The sequence below is a fragment of the Ixodes scapularis genome, unplaced genomic scaffold (assembly GCF_016920785.2).
Source record: "Ixodes scapularis isolate PalLabHiFi unplaced genomic scaffold, ASM1692078v2 PGA_scaffold2__306_contigs__length_199485367, whole genome shotgun sequence".
NCBI lineage: Eukaryota > Metazoa > Arthropoda > Arachnida > Ixodida > Ixodidae > Ixodes > Ixodes scapularis.
Window position 1 is genome coordinate 168,995,285 of NW_024609857.1, and position 22,161 is coordinate 169,017,445.

The following is a 22,161-nucleotide window of genomic DNA, read 5'->3' on the forward strand; positions in this document are numbered from 1 at the left end:
TGCAACCGGGAGCTATCTGACAGAGTTTCTCAGGAGTCGACAGATCACGACAACGTTGAATCGACTGCACTCAGATCACGATGCTCAGATGAATGCCCGAAGTGAGGATGCTTACACGAGTCAGCAATGGGCTACAACAGTGGTTTTCAACATGGCTAAAATTGCGCAAGAATAGAAATGAACAGTGGAGAGGAAAGAGAGAAGACAAGCGCAAAGAACAGTGGTTTTCAACCATTGGGGTTTTGCGGACCCCTTGTGGATCGGCAGAGATGACGGAGCACCCCATTCGTGATGAGAGGAAGAAAAAGATCTAGGTGGGTATTATGGCAATGATTAAAGGAAAGAATAAAACTATGGGCTTGTGTAAAGTATAATTCTCTCATTGACATGCACACGAAAAACGTCACCCAAAAATTGGAACGTTTCTTCTCTTTCTGAGAAAAGATAGCCTTCATTAGCGGCCTTGACTGATGAGGCAGGGCTTCTCGGAACCCTAGGATGACTTCGAGGACCACCATTTGAGAACCGCTGGGCTAGATAACTGAGGATTATGAGGCGCGGCTGGGCATGTGGCGACCGCGCACTGATACTCAACGACGAGAGAAGTGCACCATGTTGTCCAAGGCCCAAAACCGTACGTGGTACAGACAAATCAGGGCCGATTGCGGCGTCGTCACAATAATAATTTCCGCTCTTGGACCTCAGCTATTTCGAATGAAAAATGCGTGACACCATTTATTCAAGAAGCCCGTACCACTCCCCTATTGAAAAAACCAGCTTAAGCTGGTCCCAGCTTCAAGCTGGGTTATTGCCCCAGCATGCCCAGCTTGGCATGCTGGTCATGCTGGTTGATCTGGTCATACTGGTCATGATGGTTGATCTGGTCCCAGCTTCAAGCTGGGTTATTGCCCCAGCATGCCCAGTTTGGCATGCTGGTCATGCTGTTAAACTGGTCATGCTGGTGAACTTCCCAACCAGTTTAACCTGTTTAAATTAATACACAGAATAAAAAAGCCAAGCTCGTCAGAAAAGCCAACTCGGCATCCAATTTATTATTTTCGTACTTGCGGCAGCCTCACATGAACTCAAATGCTACACATCCTCGGCGCTGACACAGTACTAACCGACGCACAGATTCTCGGTGCAAATTGTCTACAATGTTAATAAAACCAGATTGCTTATCTCTCAACACGAAAAAAATACTAGACACAGGCCAAAAACAGGCAATAGCAGACGAAAATACTACACGGACGAGAGAAGCGAACCTGGGTCCCGCCAGCGATGGGGGCGAAGCGGCAACTTGCGTGGTCGGCAGAGGCGAGGAAATCCGTGTGGCTTGGATGGCATTGGCGATACTCCTCGGCACCGCCGTCATTCTTGGGCACACACACGTTCGAAGACACGAAGCGACGCCGCAGTCGGGACGTCTGACATCTTCCCGCACTGAACGGACTGCCGCTCGCTGTCTTCTCAAAACCCGCTTCGCTTGCACCGTCGTTCAACTAGTCTCCAAACAACGCGCACACAGCCGTCCCTTCGATCTGCCCTCTGCCCAAGCTATCCAAACGCGTCTTCGATTCTCCGTTTCTACCACTCTCTCTCTCTCTCTCTCTTTTCTCGCACACAAAGGTAGCTTGCAGCGCGCCTGACGCGCCCGGTGGTCTACCAAAAACGAGAGGACAAAGAACAGGACGTGGCCTCGTTCCAGCAGCCGACCTTGTCGCGCGCGCTCCCAGCAATGCCAGTTCGGCTATCTCTAGCCGACCTTGGCGTGCGCGCTCCCAGCATGACCAGCTTGACCACCACGATTATTATTTCGACCAGATTCACCAGCTTGTCTCCCAGCATGACCAGCTCGTCTCCCAGCTTGACCACATTGGCTCCATGGAAAACCAGTTTGACCAGTTAAGACCAGACTGGCTCCCAGCTACACCAGATTGAATCTAAAACCAGATTCGAGTGAGACCATGCTGGTTTTTACTTAGACCAGACTGACCAGCTTAAATTCCAGCTTGCCCAGCTTAAACCAGCTTGATTGCCAGCTAAACCAGTTTAATTACCACATTGACCAGTTTGACCACCTTGATTACCAGCTTGACCACCTTAATTACCAGCTTGACCAGTTTGATTTTCATGCTGGTTTTTCCAATAGGGTCCAAACCGTGCAATTTGAATAACGCCGACTCCATCTCCGGCGGAAAGTGCTTGCCCAAGCAGTGGTGTTACTTCGCGGTGGCGGCGCTGGAACCGACTGATATGTCGAAGGGGAACAAAACTGCGGTGCGGGATCGCAATGTTTCTTGCGATTTATCACTTGGTGGCAGTGACAGAAATATGGATGTCCGAGCTCATCAGGACGAACCTGCGAAATCTCGCTATTCGTGAGCGTTGGGAAGGAGTGTGGTGTACGGAAATGAAATGTGCACGTGGATCTACCCTGCGATTCCAAGATGACGACAACGACTAGTGTTCTGTCTGGGACTACCACGGTGCAAATTAAATTTTGTTTTAACTTAGCACGAGTACATTTGAGGTTTATTACGCAAATCTAGCAAGTAAACTTTGGTAGTTTACAAAGTTCCCATGGAACACCGCTCTACCATCGACCTTGCTCGGCTATGAAAACATCAGGTACTCCCGTCTGCGAAGTGCTCGACGGATGGAGTGCATAGTTTCGGCTTCAATGTCCGAACCCGCCATCATCATCGTATTTTCTTGGTATATTTAGAGGACTGAGTCGCCTTCTCCTCGCTCAACCCGCCAGGGTTTTAAGTTTCTCAGATAAGGATGGCCGAGAGCGTAAGCTAAAACTGCCATGGCTCCATCGTGTCTGCTTGCAACAGGCCATGCAAGAGATCTCGGGACGATTACGAGGTTGGAGGCGCCACTAAGTTCCTGGTCTGTGAGTCTTAAGTAGTAGGAAGTTCGAGTCCTTTTGAATTCGGCACCAGAAACACGGAGCAGCTCTTCCAAACATGGAGAGACTACGACGACCCTCCATCGTTCTGCTTCTGCTCGCATGTTCGGGATGTTTTCGAGCTACAGTTGCAGAGTAAGTACTCCACAGGGGCCGATTTTCTTAGAACTTTTTCTTCTTTTTTTTTTGCGCGCATTTATTGATGGTTATTTGGATGTCCAAATATTATTCAGGCTACATGATTTCACTAAAATTAGCTTTTCGTGGCCAACATTTATGCGGCCATTAGCCGAGAAAACCACACTTAAACGGCAACACTTATTTGGCGGTTACTCTACAGTGCTCCCCTCTGTCCTTTAACAAGAAGGAATCTTTATTCATTCATTCATTTATTGTACCCTAATATCGCCTTCAGGGGGCTCTACATAAGGGGGGACAAACAGCAATATATATTAAAACTCAGAACGAAGACACACACACACAAAAACAGTTTAGTTAATTACGTGTAAAGACCGGCAATTGCGGCTTGAAAGGTGCTGGGCTCTTCTATTGTTACAATGTTATCGGGGAGTGAATTCCATTCAGTAATAGACAGCTGTAAAGGGGAAAACTTATAGGTGTTAGTCATAGGGGTGGTGAAGTGAAGTTTCCGCGTGTTGTCTGTGCGTGAGGAGATGTGGATGGCGGCTCTAATATACTTATCTTTTTTGGATGGCGAATGGTAGTACAGCTGGTGCAGGGCAATCAACCGTGACATTTTCCGACGGTCTGTAAGAAGTGGAACCTTAAGATTCTGTTTTAATGCTGTAATGCTTGTGCGGGTGTAGTTACAAGTATGAAGCGAGTAGCTCGGTTTCGTATGGCTTCTAACTTATCGATTAATTATGACTGATGCGGATTCCAGATGACAGATGCATATTCAAGCTTGGGTCGAATGAGAGATGAATATGCGATCAGTTTAGTGTCCCGTGTTGCAAAGTAGAGGTGTCGCTTCAGGAAACAGAGGGTTTGGTTAGCCTTTGCAGTAATGTAATTTATGTGAGGCTCCCATGAAAGATGGCAAGTGAAGTGAACCCCAAGATATTTGTATGTTCGAGCATTTTCAGTAGACGAGTTGAATATAGTGTAGTTGAATTGGGTTGATGTACGTTTGGTATTAAAGTTGAGAAATGTTGTTCTGGAAACATTAATTTTCACTTGCCACTCTTCACACCATGTTTCGAGACATGTCAAGTCGCCCTGCAAAAGTGCACAGTCATCTAGCCTTTCTATTTTTCGATAGATCACGCAATCATCGGCATATAACCTAATTGTGGACCACGTTACTAGGTGTTCGAGCTGGTTTTTAATCGACCTACTGAAACCGGAAACCGAGGTAAAGAAAAAGAAACAACAAAAAACAACAACACTAAATCTCAATCCGTCATTTGAAAGTTTTGTCCTGTGTGTTTTGTCCTTTTTTGAGACGTTTTGTTTTGTTCTTTTTTCACCGACTCGGATTTTAGTATGCCGAATTCTTATCTAACTTTTTTCGTTTGCCCAAATAAATATCTATAAGAGGCAGAATTCGTTTAGCTTACAATAAAAACCCACGTTTCTAAAAAGTTGCATTCTTTGAGTATGCTTAATCACTGGATTTTATCCATCCGTCGACTATACCTAGAAAAATACTGCTCAGCATAGGGCCCACTCTTGAACCTATAGATAGAGAACGTAAAGATAGAAAAAGAATTTCAATAGAACAATGAGTGAAGTGTTAAGGACGTTCGCGGAGCAAGGGCTAGGACTTCGCTTCACCTCGGAGTCTCCTAAGGGGTACAATATTCAGTTTTTAGATATCCTAGTTGACGTAAAAGAAGGTCATGAATGCTGGAGGCACCACCCCAGATCCACGAAGAACTTACTAGACTATCGTTCGGCACACTAAAGGCTCGTAAAAAAATGGTCTTGAATATTCTTGCTTGCAGTCAGCGTTGACAAAATACTGTTTCCATAATATGAAAGAAAGCTTCTCAGCACAAGTTGCTAGGCTCAGAAACCCTTATTTTCCTGACTCAGTTATTACATCAGCTCGCGACAAGGTGACTCGGTACATCAAGGTAGATTCCGAAAATCCTGACAAAGAAAAAGCAAGATAGACAAAAAGAACGTCGCCGTTATACCCTATATTCATCGTCTTTCACACGGATTAAAGGAAGTCGCTTCGAGGTATGGGGTCAACGTAATTTTTTCAGCGATAAACAAACTGAGCAGGATTATAAACGGGGTTTACAAGCGTGCTGGCAAGAAAAGTAAGCCAGAACTTTTTGGACGTCGCATCAAGCATGGCATGAAGTTCGTATCCTGTGCATAGGGGACCGTGTATGAAATACGATTCTCCTGCGGTCACTCTTATATAAGTCAGACAGGGCGTTGCCTAAACATTCGTCTTCGTGAACACCATAGTTCATTAAAAGGTAGCGTGTACTCCCATTTAGCTGTCCACTGCCGTGATTGTGGATGTGAGCCAAGATTCAGTGACACAAACATGCTGTTTAGACACAAAGATCAGCTTTCGAGGGAATTAGTAGAAGCTTACCATATACCAAAACGAAAACCCGGGTGCGTGAGTCAACCATCCGTTAACCTAGTGGACAGCGAGATAGTTTTTTTTTTGGACATGGGTTGACGAGAGAATTGAAGATCGAGATTGAAGATCGCAGAAAGAAGTAAGGAGGAAGAAGAAGAGATGACTTATACCTTGTGCTGGTGTGTTTTAATGCGATTTATAACATTGCGCACTAAATGACGAATGACTGGTAGCAGAGGAAAAAAAAAGAAGCAGTCCTCGCGTGATTTTCTTTCTATGTTTTCAGAATAGATAGCTGATAGTCAGCGCCTCGTCCTGTGTGTTCTCTTCTCTTTGACCGTGTGTTATTCGCGCTGTTTTTCAATATGAATTATTACCAACTAGCCCAACTTTCCATTCTAGTGAGAGTTTATCTGTACGAATAGTTTTCTATGCTGCAGGTAGTTTCAGGCCAGGAGTAGATGCTAGAATCTTGCACGATTGATGTAAGTTTAAAAAGTTTACTGTGTGATACTCTGTCCAGCACGTTAACATGATCAATGAGAATTACATCAGCCTGTTGGAATGATATATGATTTCAGAAAAATCAAGAACAGTATCAAGAAATCGTGTCGTGGTGGAAAGGCCATGGCAAAAACCATGTTGATTCACACTATACCATTTTTTTATTTTTTAAATTTTTTGCCCGGTGCCTAAAATGATGTGATCTGAAAGTTTCGAGCAGTAAGGGAAAAGCGAAATTGGCCGACAGTTTACAGGCAGTAGTTGAAATCAGATTTGTGAATATGAATTACCTTTGCGAACTTATACGGAATAGGAATAATGGTTTCCGTCAAGGATTTCTTATAGATTGGATACAGACACTTCAAGCACTATTCTGCGTAGCGAACTAGGAACATATTTGGAATGCCGTCATAATCAGTGGCTTGCTTTTTTGAAAAATAAGGCAAGGTGGAAAATAATGCTTCAGTGGAGACAAAACCTCAGCTTACACTGATAGGTAACGTAGATTACTTAAGAAAGGTATGATGCCTTTATCGACAGTAAACACTGATGCAAAATAATCATTAAATCGCACAAAAGATGCCACAATAATTTTCAACTAAACGGTCAGAAGCCAAAAAGCTTGGATAGATTTTTTTTTTAGGCCGGCTACTGGCACCTTCAAAAGTTATCGGGTGAGTCTTAAGATAAAGTGTGCAGAGCGATATTGTTCAATTTATAAAGTTTATAAATTGAACAATATAAATTTAATTTTATAAGTTTATCAACGACAGAGCTTGTGAGCATACAGCGTCTCTAAAGGGAACAGCGGCAGGACATCTGGCAGCTCATTGGAGGACATGCCAGTGCAGTGTAGCTTTGAACAGTACCACCATTCTCGCAAAAAACAACAATCCTTATGCACGCGAAATGCTCGAGGCGCTCGCCATCGAGGAGCACGCCAAGGATTGTGTCAGCACGCCATCAATCACCATACCCAAAAAAGAAAGACAATACCTACGGAATGTCACGCCCCAAATAACAACAGCACGAGCATGTGGCGGGTTAGTTCAAAAACAATAGTTTGCTAGGAATACTGTGTAAATGATTTGTATATTTTTTGCATAAGTGTAAATATCGGAAGGGATCTTTAATAGTGGAATAGGGCCATTTATATAATAGGTTTATTGCGCTCCACTTGGGACTCATAAGGAAGGAGCAAAAGCGCAAGGAAGAAGTTTACTCCAAAATATCGTTGGTAGTCAGCTGTGTGTCATATCCTGTCCTTTCTGTCTTTGTGTTCAAATTATTTCTAAAGTTCAAGCTGATATATTTACAAGTATGTACCAACAAGCTCAACTCGTAACCGTTATTCTGTTCAATTTAATCTTCGCAAAACAAATAGAAAGTTTAAGTTTGTTTGCATTTTATTGATATTTAAATAGCATTCGCTTCCAAACACGTTTGATTTTGCATTTTAGATGAATAATGCCGCGACTTGTCTATGCCTTATGTTTTCGGGTAACTTTGGCACTCATAAGGACCAATCTGCGTAAACATTCGAGCACGCTTTTTCTAAAAAAATATTAAAGGAGTTTAATAGCACCCATATAAGAGCACATATTTGAAAAATCATCATACGAAAACTCAAGTCCATCAATTACTGGCTTGTCTTCTTCTCTAAAAAGTTAAACAGATGCGCCGAACTTCTCTTTGCACGGAATGGAGGTCGAAGTCCGGAAGTTCAGAACTCAACTAGAACCATTTGATGATCAGAGATTTCATCCACCACATGGCACCAGTAGTTACGTTAAGCAAAAGTTTCCGATAAGGGCACAAGGTCAAAAATGAATTCGGAAGACGAAGTGATTCGTGTTAAACTACGAAAAATTTGAATTAGGCTTCATTCTAAACATACCCCTCATCGTTCATCTTTAGCTTGTACACCAGTGGTACTTTATCTTTGTCGATTCTCTTTTGTTTAGCGCTTTCCCATAAACATTTTTTTTTTGATTTGAGAACAGAATTTTTCTTTCAGAGGGCGACTTCTTTCATTACTATTTTGCCCAATTCGATGGACTCGTTCAATCGGGTTAACAGCAACGCCAAGCGTACAGAGAAAAACCTGAGTGACAATATTTTGATCAAGACCTTCAGTGTGCCCATTCACCTCCTCATATATCTCGAAAATGAAAACATGTGTTTGTTGAATGTCCGCTTATTTCATGAATCAATGCTCGATGAAGTTTAAACTTATCTCATGAAACGGCGTTAGATGAAATGTCCGGTACCCGAGGCATCATCAAAAACTATTAAATCCATCCATATCATAAAGCCATGAGGCATGCGCAGCATATCACGGCGCCCCGATAAAACTCAATTTGGTCGCGTTCTGAAAAGAGGGAGGAAGAGGGGAGAAGGAGAGATAGGGCTTCAGGAGGCATCGCAAGGAAACACAAGTATAAAACCAAGCTATGGAGAGGCTCCGGATATTTCATCGAATGCAGTTTCATCGAACACCGTTTTATCAAACGCTATTTCATCGAGAGCCGTTTCATTAAATGCAGCCTATACACCGTCTCACTATAATTTGGCAAAGAGCGGACGCTACGGCCCGTTCCAGTCAATTAGAGCGATGGAGCCGAGCACGTGAAGGCGCAGATAGGAAGATCTGTGACGATGCATCGTCCCGTGCCTCGTTCCGACACTCTGACTGGGTTACTGAGACCGTAATTCGGCCGCTTTTAATGTTTTCCAGAAACAGAGTGTAGTTGAGAATTATACATTTTTTATCGAGGAAATAGTTCCTTTTAACTCTCGAAGTATGGGAGTGCTATAATAATCATTATAATTTATAAACCATCTGTTGTTGTTGTTCCTTTTTTGAGTGAGGGAACTTATAAAAAAGGTAATTTCTCCACTACTTTTTCAGTGAGGGATGAATTATGTTGTAAATGTGGCAAATATAAAACAAGAATGAGGATATATAGCGTAAAGCAACAAGGAAGAAAGGAGGAGGGAGGCAAGAGGAGCGCTAAACCAAGAACACCGACTTGACGTATCTTAAACTTTGTCATTATCGAGTGCTGCAACAAATTAAGGTACGTCCCCCTCAAATGTTTATGAAATCGTCCTTGAAAGCCTGACCTGTCTCCATGTCGCATGAAACAGGAAGTGACGTGTTTCCGCTTTTTCTTAATTTTTCATAATCAACAAAACATTGGGCTTCTCAGCTTTTGAATTTATGTTATTAGGAAGGACGTTATTTTATTAACTTATATGTTAATAAAATAAGCCTGCGTCGGGGGGTACCGTCAATTCTTGAGAGAAACCAGATGTTTGGAATGCCACGTGACGTGGTCAAGGAGCGTCAATCTGACATCTCATGTGCCAGTCTTGAAAAAAGTCTTGCTCAGGCCGAAACGTCGACGAACTTTACCAATAATATGTTTTAAAAACTCCAACAACCGTCTCAGGTGTGTTTTCTTCCGTGTATATACATATATATATATATATATATATATATATATATCAGATTGCATATTGTTAGCTGGATGCTAGGAGCTCATGTATGAAGGTGTTTAGTATACTCTGTTACAACTTATAACGTGTTAATTATGGTACCACTGTGATTTTTAGGTAGTCGAATGGGCGGATTTGGTAAATTTTAATATTATATTCTTCCGTCATATTGTCACGAATGACAATTGATGAGGCGACAAATGAATCCGGAAACTAAAGGTTTGATGGGGTGGAATTTGTGCCCCAGACAAAATAGAAAAAGGCAAGCGTCGCACGCGTCGATGGAGGCGTAACAGCAGCATCAAACGCTGGGGTGAGACGGACTGCGGCTCGGCCACGCTGAGCCCCTTATGGGCACGCGAGGGCTTCCGGAACAATCGGCGTAGAAGGTTCTGGACGTAGACGTACCCCGAACAAGGAATAGAGTTCTCGAATTTACCAGAGCTAGACATTTACAGAAATAACAAAAAGGGGCGTCCGCTCCCAGGCATCGAACCTCGGGCGCTTTGCGTAAGAGCCAAAGATGATAATCATTCGGCTTTTTTTAAATTTAAATCCTTATGATGCTATATACATGTTAAAGGCCCCGACTCATGTGGCGGAGGCAGAGCATACTTGACGTTCAATATGTCCTCAGAGGGCATCGCGACCACGAACCGGTTACATCAATCCACATGCAAAAGCGACCCCGGTGGGCATCATGAGAAGCCTAAGAATCTCAGCCAAGACAAACGCTTTTGGAACGCCTCTCCGTCGTCATACCCGGCCTACTTTCTCGCACTGAGGACTGAAGAAACATTTGGAAGCCATCAACAAAATATTGCCAAGCAGGTTTCCCACGTACTACCACCAGAAGGTGGTAGTACGGGGGAAACCCACGCACTACCACCTTGAGCGCCAGATAGCTTGGAGACCAAGGAGGGCTAGCATCTCGAAACAGCTTCTGTCTGTGCCATTGCTAAACTTAAAAAATTTACAGCTTTCCCATTCGGGGTAGAGCTGGACCTGAAGCATTTGTCTTAGCTGGACCCAAAACAATTGATAATAACCATTCGGCCACGGGCGCGCTTGGTTGGAGATTCGCTTGGACATATTGAATAAAAAAACTTGTGGACACCGTTTGGTCTCAAAAACCCAAGAAAATAAATTTGAGAAACAAATAACAAGCACATTAACAATTCGTTTGATCTAAAGAATTCCAGAGGCCAATCTTGTATGTTGTATTTTTTAATTGTGCTCGTTTAAAATTTGCTTTTTGTGAGAGGTTGGCGTGAGGTGCATCCGAAATATATTTTCTACACAAGTAATACACATACACCACGAGAGTTGCCATAATATTGGGGAAGGTTATTATATTATATATACTTATAACAAATTTCTCATACCGAAGAATAAACTTTAAAACTTCGATTAACTTGGATAACATGCGCAGTGACAATACATTAAAAAAAGTTTTTCTTGGACTGTGGAATTTGCAACTTATAAACCGTTACCTTCAACTTTTGCCAAAAAAATAGCGGCATGTCATAGAGTAGAGTAGTAACACGGCAAAATCTTCAAAGCATAAATTTCGATATTATTGCCATATTTGTATAGTAAATACATAGGCTTCCATCGGAGCGCTGCCATAACCCGCTATGAAAAGGCGCAAGCACACTATGGCACAGAAAAAATATGAAAAGGTTGCATGGCGAGCTGGTGAATATTAATCATGTTGAATTAACCTGCGACTGGGGTAGAATGATGCATCAAAACGTAAAAGAGACAGAAAATATACAGGACGACGACTCAAACTCAGCTGACTCGTTCATTTAGTCCACCCCGTTTATAATCTCAATCGCAAGGTCATCGCCACCAACAACCGTTTCCATCACACAATGTAAGAATGTTGACAACCTTACATGTCAACGCAATAAGACAACATCCATCCCCCTTCAAACTTGAACAAAATCATCTCTTCCGCTCCTATTCTAAACACAGCTCCCACTTCTGATTCAAGATACGCCCTCTCCCCCTACTACCCCCCAAAAATACATAAACGGCCTTCCGGCAAACGCACGTATGAAACCCAAAACAGAAAATTAATGTGCTTTACAGTCTTTTCGGACAGTCACAATCGAGGGGTTCCCAGTTCACACTTTACAAAAAATTGACATTACATTTTTAGAAAACTTTTTTAATTGCTTCCAAAGAGTAGCGAAGCCTGCTTTATACAATTGCCTAGAAATTTTATCCGCACTACTCTTGTTACATCGTTCATATTTTTGCGTATAATTTCAGTCTCCGACCAGACCGCCGTGCAGTTATTACATTTATGGATATGTTTTGGGATTTCCGAGCTTTGTGCATTCTTCTTTTAATTTCATTTATGTTTGTTTAATTTGTCATGGATGCAGTGTGATGTCTGTCCTACGTACTTAAACCAACACTCCAGTTGTATTTCATACACAACACCATGTTCGCAACAATATAATTTTTTTCCCGGTGGGCTTTTTTGCACTCACACCTGTTTGAAGTGGCGTAAATTTACTTAACCTGAAATCTGAACTAAAGACCGTGCCTACTCCAAACTGCCTCGCACGTGCCTTCAGGTTGTGGGATATCCCATGAAAATATGGGATTGCAGGAAATCGGCCGTTTGATAAAATTGTCATACTCTCCTACACTAATCATACTTTTCCACTACCATTGAATTGGTTCAGTGATATGATGGACACACGATCTTTCTACGCGTTCCTGAACTATGAATTTGCAATCCCAGCCTTTACAATCTTCGAATGGCAACTCATTCTTGGCAATACAAGTTTTGAACTTCCTTATTGATTCACTTGAATACGTAAATTCAGAAACTGCGACACGTCTTCCTCTAGCTTTTCCACTTGTAACTTTAATTCGTGGACCGTTGACCTTATCACACCTGCTATGCTTTCTGATAGACTTTCCGCAAACGTACATACCAGGATGTCTTCTAGACATCTTCTCACCATTGCCATACCGGGGACAACTCCTGCAGATTGTCGTACACTGCACTACCAAAATAGTCCAGGTAAACTTCGGCTAAGGTCGGTGCTTCTGATGACCCATACAAACTCCGCCTCTTTGTATATTACGTTCTTTCTTCATACTCCACTACTATTGACTTCAGATAAATTCCATGATTGTAAAGAATTTTTCTACCGGTATACTTGAGCCCGATTGGAACTTACCGAGATTTAGCTACAATGCCTCCTTCACAGTCTGCATTAACCCAGTATTTTCTGGGGGACAGTACACGTCCTTAATATCCAACGGTAACACCGAACAACCCCTTCCATGATGAGTCTCCAAAATGTCAATGAATTCATTTGAATTTCTAAGGGATAGCGACTTTTCTGAGTATGCATAACTCACCCCTCGTTGTAGAAACTTTAAGACCAACTTCTTGCATGCCCCACTCTCATTAATTACCTCAAGAAGGGGCATTTTAGGCTTATGGTCGTTCAAAAAAGACTTCATGCGTAATGCATCAAGTCTTTGCATCAAACCCCGATGACGATCAGAACTGCGACCACTGCTCGTGCATCCCGCTAAAATACGCCGATGATATGAAATACCTGGGTATGCACATAGACAAACATGTTAAATGGGATAGTAACATAGACCAGGTTTGTAAAAAATTAAGGGTATTAATGGCACATATGTACCACATCCAAGAACTAGTATCGCGATTCATACTTAAAATGATATACAGTGCACTGGGTAAATCCGTACTTCAGTATGGAATACCAGTTTACGGGCACTGTGCCAAGTATTTGCAACTAAAGAAAGAAGCGATTCAAAAAAGGATGGTTAAGAATATGGGTTACTGAAGCGAAGAAACTAACCTCTCAGATTATATGCATAAAGAATTAGGAATGTTACCTTTCAGAGACTAACTGAAGTATGATATTATTGCAAAAAAAATTTTCTACAATAAATATAGGCTCGAAAATGAAAAAGAAAGGACATTAAGACCCAATACAAAAATTGTTGAACTATTTATAAGAACAAGATATGGAGAGGCCACAAGGAACTATTGCATACCTAAGCTTTATAATACATTACTGGATGAGCTACTAAAAATAAAGTCCACTAGAATGAACAAAATAGCAAAAAGGTGAAAAATTGAACACGGGAAAAAGATCATTAAAAGGTAATAGGTATAACCGATGAGTATCCCCGAAAACGCAGAATATAAAAGGTTATATTTTTTGTTCTATTATTAGAATCATCTTGTAAGTCGCGAATTCTATTTTCCTTCACGATATGTAAATGTGAATTCAATATGATTCGACGGGTTTTACATATGCACTCATCAAATTAGAGGAACTAATGTAAGTTGTAAAAGGAGGTGGAACTGTAGTAATATATACTAATATTGGTATGCTTTGTTGTTTTCGTTATCTATGCAATAAACAGCAGAGACTCCTGTCGCGTCGTACGCACAGGCCATTATTGACTTATGTGGGCTTTATATCGTATTATTTTCAAAGAAAGTAAATGAAGATGTTTTTTTTTATATTGTACTGTATTGCTGAATTCAGTGAACTTTGATAAATTTTGCTATGTCCTTCAATTGATCCTCATTCAGTACTGCACACATGTCTCTTTAATTATCCAATGTTCCCTACCCATTCTGAAAACAAGGATTCCATTGATGTTTTCTTTTTTTCTTGAATACTGCCATAGGTAAAACTGCACAGTGCCCGGAGTTATGTTTTTTCTAAAAAATTAAGGACCCGCTTGTAACCCCCTCTTAACCGCTTCGACTTCTCTAAAATTTCCGTTGTCCTTTGGGTACCGTCTCAAGCATTACTTTTTCCATCCTACTGATTGCGTGATCTACGAAAGCGAGCTTTTCTTCTGGGTTAAGAATTCTGGCTACATTATAGATGAAAGATAACATGTCAATTCTCGAAGGCTTCAAATTAAAGCAACACTTCGGTCCCTTAGCTAGAACTTCCTCCGTCCTAGCGACAATGCTTCGCTACATGAATTGACAACAGACTACCACGTCTCACACCACTCATTAGTTCGAAACAACGATTTCCGACGCCCATCACCATAAGACATCAAGTTTTTGATACTGTTTAGGACACACCTTCGCTTCACATTTCATAGCCGGTCAAACGCAGTTGTTTTGGTGCTGCTCCATCGGGGGTACTCACGCTAGTGCTTAAAATGGTCTCTCAGGAGAAGTGTCCAAAGTCTGTCACACGCACCGCGAATGTCCTGGTTCCTCCTGCTGGCTCCGTTCATGTATACCTTGATTATTGTTTTCGTTGCCGATGCCCCATAGGACGACAGGCGTTTGAAGTTCTCAGGGTTCATGAAGTTCTTGCGAAGATAGATGCCGATGTGCGAGGCAGTTTGGAGTGGGCACGGTCTCTAGTTCAGATTTCAGGTTAAGTAAATTGATGTCATTTCAAACAGGTGTGAGTGCAAAAAGGCCCATCGAGAAAAATCGGTATGTTGCGAGAATGGGGTTGTGTGTAAAATACCATTGGAGTATACTCGGAAAAACAGCCTGAACTTCGGGAAGAAACTTAGAGAAAACAGTAGAGATGAGACAAGACGGCTGACTTCCCGAAGATCAGGCTGTTTTTCCAAGTATGTACCAACACGCTCAACTCATCACCATTACCACTGGAGTGTGCATTTAAGTATGTAAGACAGACGTCATGCTGTATCAGTGACAGATTAAACAAACATAAAAGAAATGTGAAGGACAATGCACATAATTCGGAAATCGCGAAACATATTTATGAATGTATCAACTGCACGCCGCTCTGGTCGGAGACTGGCATTATACACAGAGAGGAACGATGCAAAGAGAGTAGTATGGGAGAGAGTGCGGATATCTCGAGGCAATTGTATAAGTCAGTCTTCGCTACAGTTTGGAAACAATTCAAAAAGCTTTATAAAATATAACGTCAATTTTTGTTTGTGTTTTGAACTGTGATTTGGGAACCCTCTGATCATGATTGTCCGAAATGACTGTAATGCTGTAATTTCTTTCTTGAGGTTTTTTGGTTCCTGACGTGTGTTGGCCGGAAGGCCTTTTTTGTATTTCTTTGGGGGTAGTAGGGGAAAAGGGCGTCGTTTTAACCACAAGTGGGAACTACGTTTAGTATAGAAGTGGAAGAGGTCCTTTTGTTCAATATGTTCAAGATAGGTGTTGCCTTATCGCGTCGACCCGTAAGGTTGTCCACATTCTTAGTTTGTGAGATGGAGGGTGTGGCGCTTAAATCGTATAGACTTCGTCCTTTTGTGTCAATGGTGGTGACCTTGTGATTGAGACTATATAAAGAGGTGGACTTTATAACCGAGTTAGTTGAGACTGAGACGTCCTGTCTATTCCCTGTCTCTTCTGCGTTTTGATGTTTCTTGTCTATCCCAGTCTCAGGTTAATTCAACATAGTTGTTAGTACAAACTTCATGGATGGTCATAAGAAATAATATTTGTATTAAATTTATCGATAACTGTATCAACCATGCTTGAAGGCAACTTAGAAGTAATATTAGGAAGTTCTGTGTAATTTAGTTTTGTTCTTCTCTTGTGTTTTCCTAGCCTGTTTCTTTTTCAGCTACGCGTTTTTGCAGTATTACCAAGAATGTTCCTGCTTGTAATTTTGTTAATGTATTTTCGTGATGTACTTTTTTGTTTATATCGTTCTTAGGCAGAAGCACAAAGTGGTGTTTTGCGGGGCACAGGGTCTGGTAGAAGAAATTTCGGTCTGATTTATATAGGGTGCATCGTTGAGGTTGCATTGTTCGAAAAACCGATGTTCCCAGTTCTGAAATGAGGTCACCATGTTAGGGTTGAATTGAAATGTTAGGGTTAAAACTGTATAACGAAGGTTGAGTGAGGTGTGTAATATAGGTGTCTAAAGACCCGAAGAAATGAATTAGTAGCTAACTTTGCGAAACGTTTATCTTTCTGTCTTTTTTCTTCTACTAAGTTTCTAATCTTTTCCCACCGTCTCGGTAATTTTCAACATAATCAGCGTTTTCTTACGACATTTGTTTTCTCCCAAATTGGGTTGCACCTCTTAAACTCTTCAACATGCTTTGCCAGCTCCAATATTTAGGTCTTGTTTTTTACCAATCTGTTTGTGCTCCAAGATTATAAAATTTAAACAACGGCCAGTCGCCTTATGTAGGAAAAACCACACTTAAAACAAATGCCTACACAGCCCCTCCTTTAAAACAAGGCGCTGCATTTAATATTTTTTACGGGAAAATTAGTAAACACCAGAAAAACTAGTTAAAGTTTATAACTTATGATGTGCCCTGAATACGAGAGATACGTCAAGTTTAGTTGCTACTGCCCTCAGGTTCTGCTAAAGCTTATAACAATAAGACACGGAAGCCACATTTTTAGTCCTATAATTTTTTCAAGGAACTACGCTAAGACCTTCCAATAGTTTTAACTCAATACTAGAAAAAACCGCTTGACTATACCCTGCCTTCGAGAGACGGAACACTTGCAATTCAAAAGCCTTTTCCACCAAGTGGACACAAGATTTTTACACGCACTGCTCAACCGTGAATATTTATCACCTATTCTTACTACACTAGAATGACCTGGAGGGATGAAAGTTAACGGCTGTACCCTTTATATCGGGTGATAACTTGCGCCACCTGGGTCAGAAATTAAGAACAACAAGTAGCATTTCTCTCCTTCAACAATTTGCTTACCCTCTGCAATTTCGTAACTGTCACCAGACGTTGTGGGATATCACCAGGATGACTCTTGAAAAATCGAAAAAAACAACTAAAAACTCCCCCCTCCCCCCAGCGAGAGAGCCTTCATTGTGTGGCGGCATTCAAGCGTGGCTTGCGGTCCTTTTATAAAAATTCACTTAAGGGCTGCCGGGTCCAAACCGCCGAACGGACTGTTCTGCGCGTGTTGCGCTTAAGTATAATAATATATTCTATACTCCCCTGAAAATCAGAAGTTCTGGAATTGTTGCCTGCCATAATTAATTTCGTGCTTGTTATTTTTAGCCGCTGGCATCGAAAATGAGAAAATAACCCAGAAGTAGCTACATAAAAACCACCGAATTTCGATTCCATCGTAAACAAAAAAGTAACCCAATTTGGCTATAACTAGTCCACTCCGGCAGCACTGAACAGGGGCTTGGCTGACTCTTTCCCTTATCTCCTAAAAAGGCCATTCTCCGTGTGCATCATGAAATACAAATACTGAATTTAACCCCGAAGTGTCCTGTCTCCGTAAAAGACAAATCCAAACATTTCAACACACACTAATTAATTACTCCAATTGACCCACCCTCAAAAACGCAAATCAAAATGTCATCAACCTACCTGCGTACAACAACCCCCGCATTTGGTACAAGCCTAACAACCATGTAAATACTCCTCGTCTGCTTAACCGAAAATTGATTTAATAACAACATTTGTATTGTGAATTTGCTCCTAACGATTTTGATGTCAGTAGAAAAAAAATAAAACAGAGGAGGAGAAGTTGCAATATTGTATAGAAAGAAATTTAGTGATTGTGAATTTGAATAATATCCCTGGTGTAGAATGAGTAGTTTGTAAGGACACAATAAAGGGTGCAACGTATCTCCTGGGAGTCGTGTACAGGCCGCCTAACTCTCCTATTTCTATTCTACAAAATTTAAGCAGTTATCTTGCAGAGCATAAAACGAAAAAAAAAAATTTAATGTGGAGACTTTAGCTTACCTAACATAGATTGACTTAATTATTTCCCGGAGAGTGTTGACTTTGCACATAAAGAAGAACTGTAAGATTTACCTTTTACGTTGAATTTATCACACAAAGTGAGGTCTTTCACAAAAGTGCGATATACCTTGAGGCTTGAAGTCTATTCTAGATCTTGTTTTTTTCAGAAATCATTTAGCGAGGTTCTCCGCTTGTGAATTGGTTGCAGGAATTTCGACCAAAATGCTGTTCTTCTATCGATATCGAACGAAATGATCAAATGTGACACTAAGGTCACCAATGGACTAGATTTTGCTCATGCTGATGACACTTCAATTTTAGGCACGCTTGATTTAAGCTTGATGAGTTTATTTTCCTCGCACCAGAGTTTATTCCTGATATTATCAAACTGTGGCTTAGATTTAAGAACATTGTGAGTCACTTCATAGAAAAATACGTACCAGTCCAAACTGCAAAACGAAGCCGAAATAAGCCATGGATATCTCGTGGGTCCATTCAATTAAAGCGTCAACTACGGCGATTAAAAGCTAAGTGTAACAAATACATAAATCAAACTCCAAAAGATAAATTTGTAGATCGTTTCAGTAAGCTAACAGAACAAATGAAGGCAGATAAATATAACTTTTGCAATGTTTTTCTTCCCAACTTTATGACGTCGTCACCTAGAAAATTATGGAGACACATTTTACCAACCACTACAAACACCAGCACGTTTACTGTCTAGGGTGCTCTTAAGATAGGCCACAAAAAATAGCTACTCTTTTTAATCTACAGTTTAAATTCGTGTTTTCATGTGATACTTGAATTATAACCCGTTATACCAAGTTTGACCACCTACCACCTCTTAAAAATGTACATTTGAATGAACAAGAAATTCTTAACTTTTTCTTAAATCTAGACCCATGCAAACCCAGTGGTCGAGACGGATTGCCAGACGCTTTTGAAAGATATACAGAGTATATCTCCAAGTACTTAATCATTATATTCAATATATCATTTTCAGAAAGTTAATTGCCAACCGATTAGAAGATGGCCCCAGAATTAAACTCCTACATAAAACTGGAAATAAAGAGGTATTGGCTAACAACAGACATACACCGTTAACTTGCAGCGTCTGCCAACTCCTTGAACACATTATAAATAAACATATCTTTTAATTTCTGGAACATATGACGTACCATCTAGCAGTCAAAATGGCTTCAGAAAAGGATGTTCCACGACAATGCAGCTGCTCGAAACTGTTCAGAACCTAGCTACCGTCTTACACTAGAAAAGTCAGGTAAACGTAATTTTTTATCGACTTCGCGAAAGCGTGAGAAAAAGTGTCACAATTAAAAAATGTAACAATTAAAACTGGATTTATTTCCGCCTTGTGTTACGATTGATTTGCACTTTGTACTTTTATGCTTCGTTTTATGTTTTTCAACCCTGCTACGATCCCTCATAAGGCTCAGAATAGTGAAATAATTACTTAAAAAATGATCAGATCGTCGGTCGGATACACTTCTATAATGGTAAGAACAGCGCAAAAACGCCACGGACAGAGGTGTACACAAACAAAGCGCTGATTTTCAACTGTTTAATTTCTGAAAAGGACTCCCACCGTCGTGCCCTCATACTTCCAATCCTATCATATCACATACGCCACATAATATCAACTGACCGTTGCGCCGATAACTGCTGATAAACGCAAGTTCGCAGTCATATAAACAAATTGAGGGAGAACTGGCACACTTATCTTTGTTCTTTGAAATAAGGAATGCTTCCGCAATCTCTCTAGTCGTCTTTTGATGCTGATTTGCAAGAATCTCAGTATCGATTACAGCAGGAGTGCACTCGCACCTATCACAGTGCACCGCCAGGTTTCCTGACGGTGACGACCTCATCGAGCACGCATGTTCCAGGAATCTGCCGTTTACACAACGGCCTCTTTGGCCGATGTATACCTCGTTAAAGATCAGCGGAGTACAATAAACCACTCCACCCACGGAAGGAACAAACTTGTTTTAATGCTGCTTAGCACAACCGCGTATAAGGGTCCGATCTCTGTCCACTCTCGCACATAAACGACCCAGCTAACCAGGGGCCGAAAAAAAAACAACAGGAATGCCGCGCCGTTGTGCCACTTTCTTTAATCTGTGCGCAACCTTGTGGATATAAGGTACCGCAACAGGTCTCTTCGTGGGCTTCTTACCCGTGTCACCCTCCGAAATACTCACTTTTTTTTAAGAAGCTCTCGGTCACACCTACCAGAAGGCTGCTAGGGTACCCACCCTCTAAAAATTTATTAGTCTGCCCGCAGAAACTCGTGATCATCTTGTGCGGTAACGACCTCATAAGAGACCCCCAAAACTACTAGTTACAATCCGTATTTTTATTACTTTAGAGTGGTTTGAATCGTATGGAAGAAAAGCCTTCTTCGAACTAGGAGAGTGACTCCAGCACACATGAGACTCAGGGATGGAAAGTTCAATTTCTAAAACTGTCAAAACTCCATCCTTCGGGTCCTCCCAGGTGAACTTCAATTAGTTAGAGTGTTCTTGTAAACACACTCAACAGATTGGATACAAGCGCACCTTACAAATCGTTATCAATATGCCATTAGTAATGAGTGTTATTCCTTGCTCTTGGTTGATTCTAGTGTACCTCAAGTTTTGCTACTTTCTCCTTTGTTGTTTTTGTTGTTTATCAACGATATTCCTGACGGCATTTCTTTTAATATACGTCTTTATGCTGACGACTGTGTGCTGTATAACGAAGTTGCATGTGTTGATAATTAAATTAGGCCCAATGATGATTTAAATAAGATTTTTAAGTGGTGTAATACCTGGCAAATGTGTGTAAACTATGAAAAAGTGTCTGTATGTCAGTGACTAACAAAAAGAAGGCCCTTTCATTTCCCCATCGTGTTAATGAGCGTATCCTAACAAAGGTGAGTTAATTCAAGTACCTGGGTCTCTAGGTCTGCCCTGATCTTAAGTACAAAACAACATATTAGGATTGTTTCCTCTAATACCTTCCCTAGGCTCTTTTTTCTTAGACAACCACTAAAATCAGCCACTACAGACACTCGACTTATAGCGTACAAAACTCTAATTCGCCCTGTTATTAAATATGCCAACATTATTTGGGACCTATTCAAACAAGTATTAATCACACGCAATGAATACAAAACAAAGCTGTCCAGATTCATTTCTAATTTCTATACAAAAGCTTCCATTTTAGAGCTTACCAAAAAGTTTGGGTTTGTCTCAATCCAAGCAAGGAACCGCGCATACGCAGACTTCGATTTTAATTTTAATTAATTGAGGAACTGTATAAAATTAACGTAGATAATATATAGAACTCTTTGTACTGGGTATGCCAATCGTGGAAGAAACCCGCTTACTATCACACCTTATCAACCGCGCATCAATAGTTTCGAATTTCCTTTTTCCCCCGAACGGATGTAAAATGAAACGGGGTTTCTTACAAAACTACTAACCAAGTCCCGGCCAGTGCATTTGTTTCCACCTTGTGTTACGAGTGATTCGTGCTTTGTACTTTTATGCTTCGTTTTATGTTTTTCCACCCTGCTGCGATCCCTCATAGGGATCAGCAGTTATTGTAAAGAAATAAATAAAAAATAAAAAAGTTGTACACGTAAATTTTCGGCGAAATTTGGGCAATGGAAGAACCGACACATACTCCTCCCTGCTAAATAGACGGAACTCCTTCATACTCTATTACAGTGAACCTTAGGTAGAGCTCCACATTGCTTAAAAACTGTCTATATCAATGCCAGCAGTAGATTGAAACCTTACCAAATTGCCTTTACACCTTTCTTGCACTCGTACGAGCAATTCAGACTGTTTTCTTAAATAAAGTAACTCTTGATGTCTAGCGTTAACACTACAATATGTCGGCTAATGGGCATCTAATAAGCAATTCAGCTGCTACG

General features: G+C 41.1%; 1 protein-coding gene across 1 annotated transcript in view; it reads left to right on the plus strand.

Moving 5' to 3' along the window:
• Nucleotides 1–2,812: 2,812 nt before the first annotated feature.
• The window catches only part of LOC121832997 (venom factor-like), a gene marked incomplete at its 3' end in the record, with an annotated part of 70,421 nt that continues 51,072 nt past the window's right edge, over nt 2,813–22,161 (plus strand). The window contains 1 exon segment of the mRNA XM_042292108.1: nt 2,813–3,052. Within this exon segment, the coding sequence (XP_042148042.1) occupies nt 2,976–3,052 (77 nt within the window).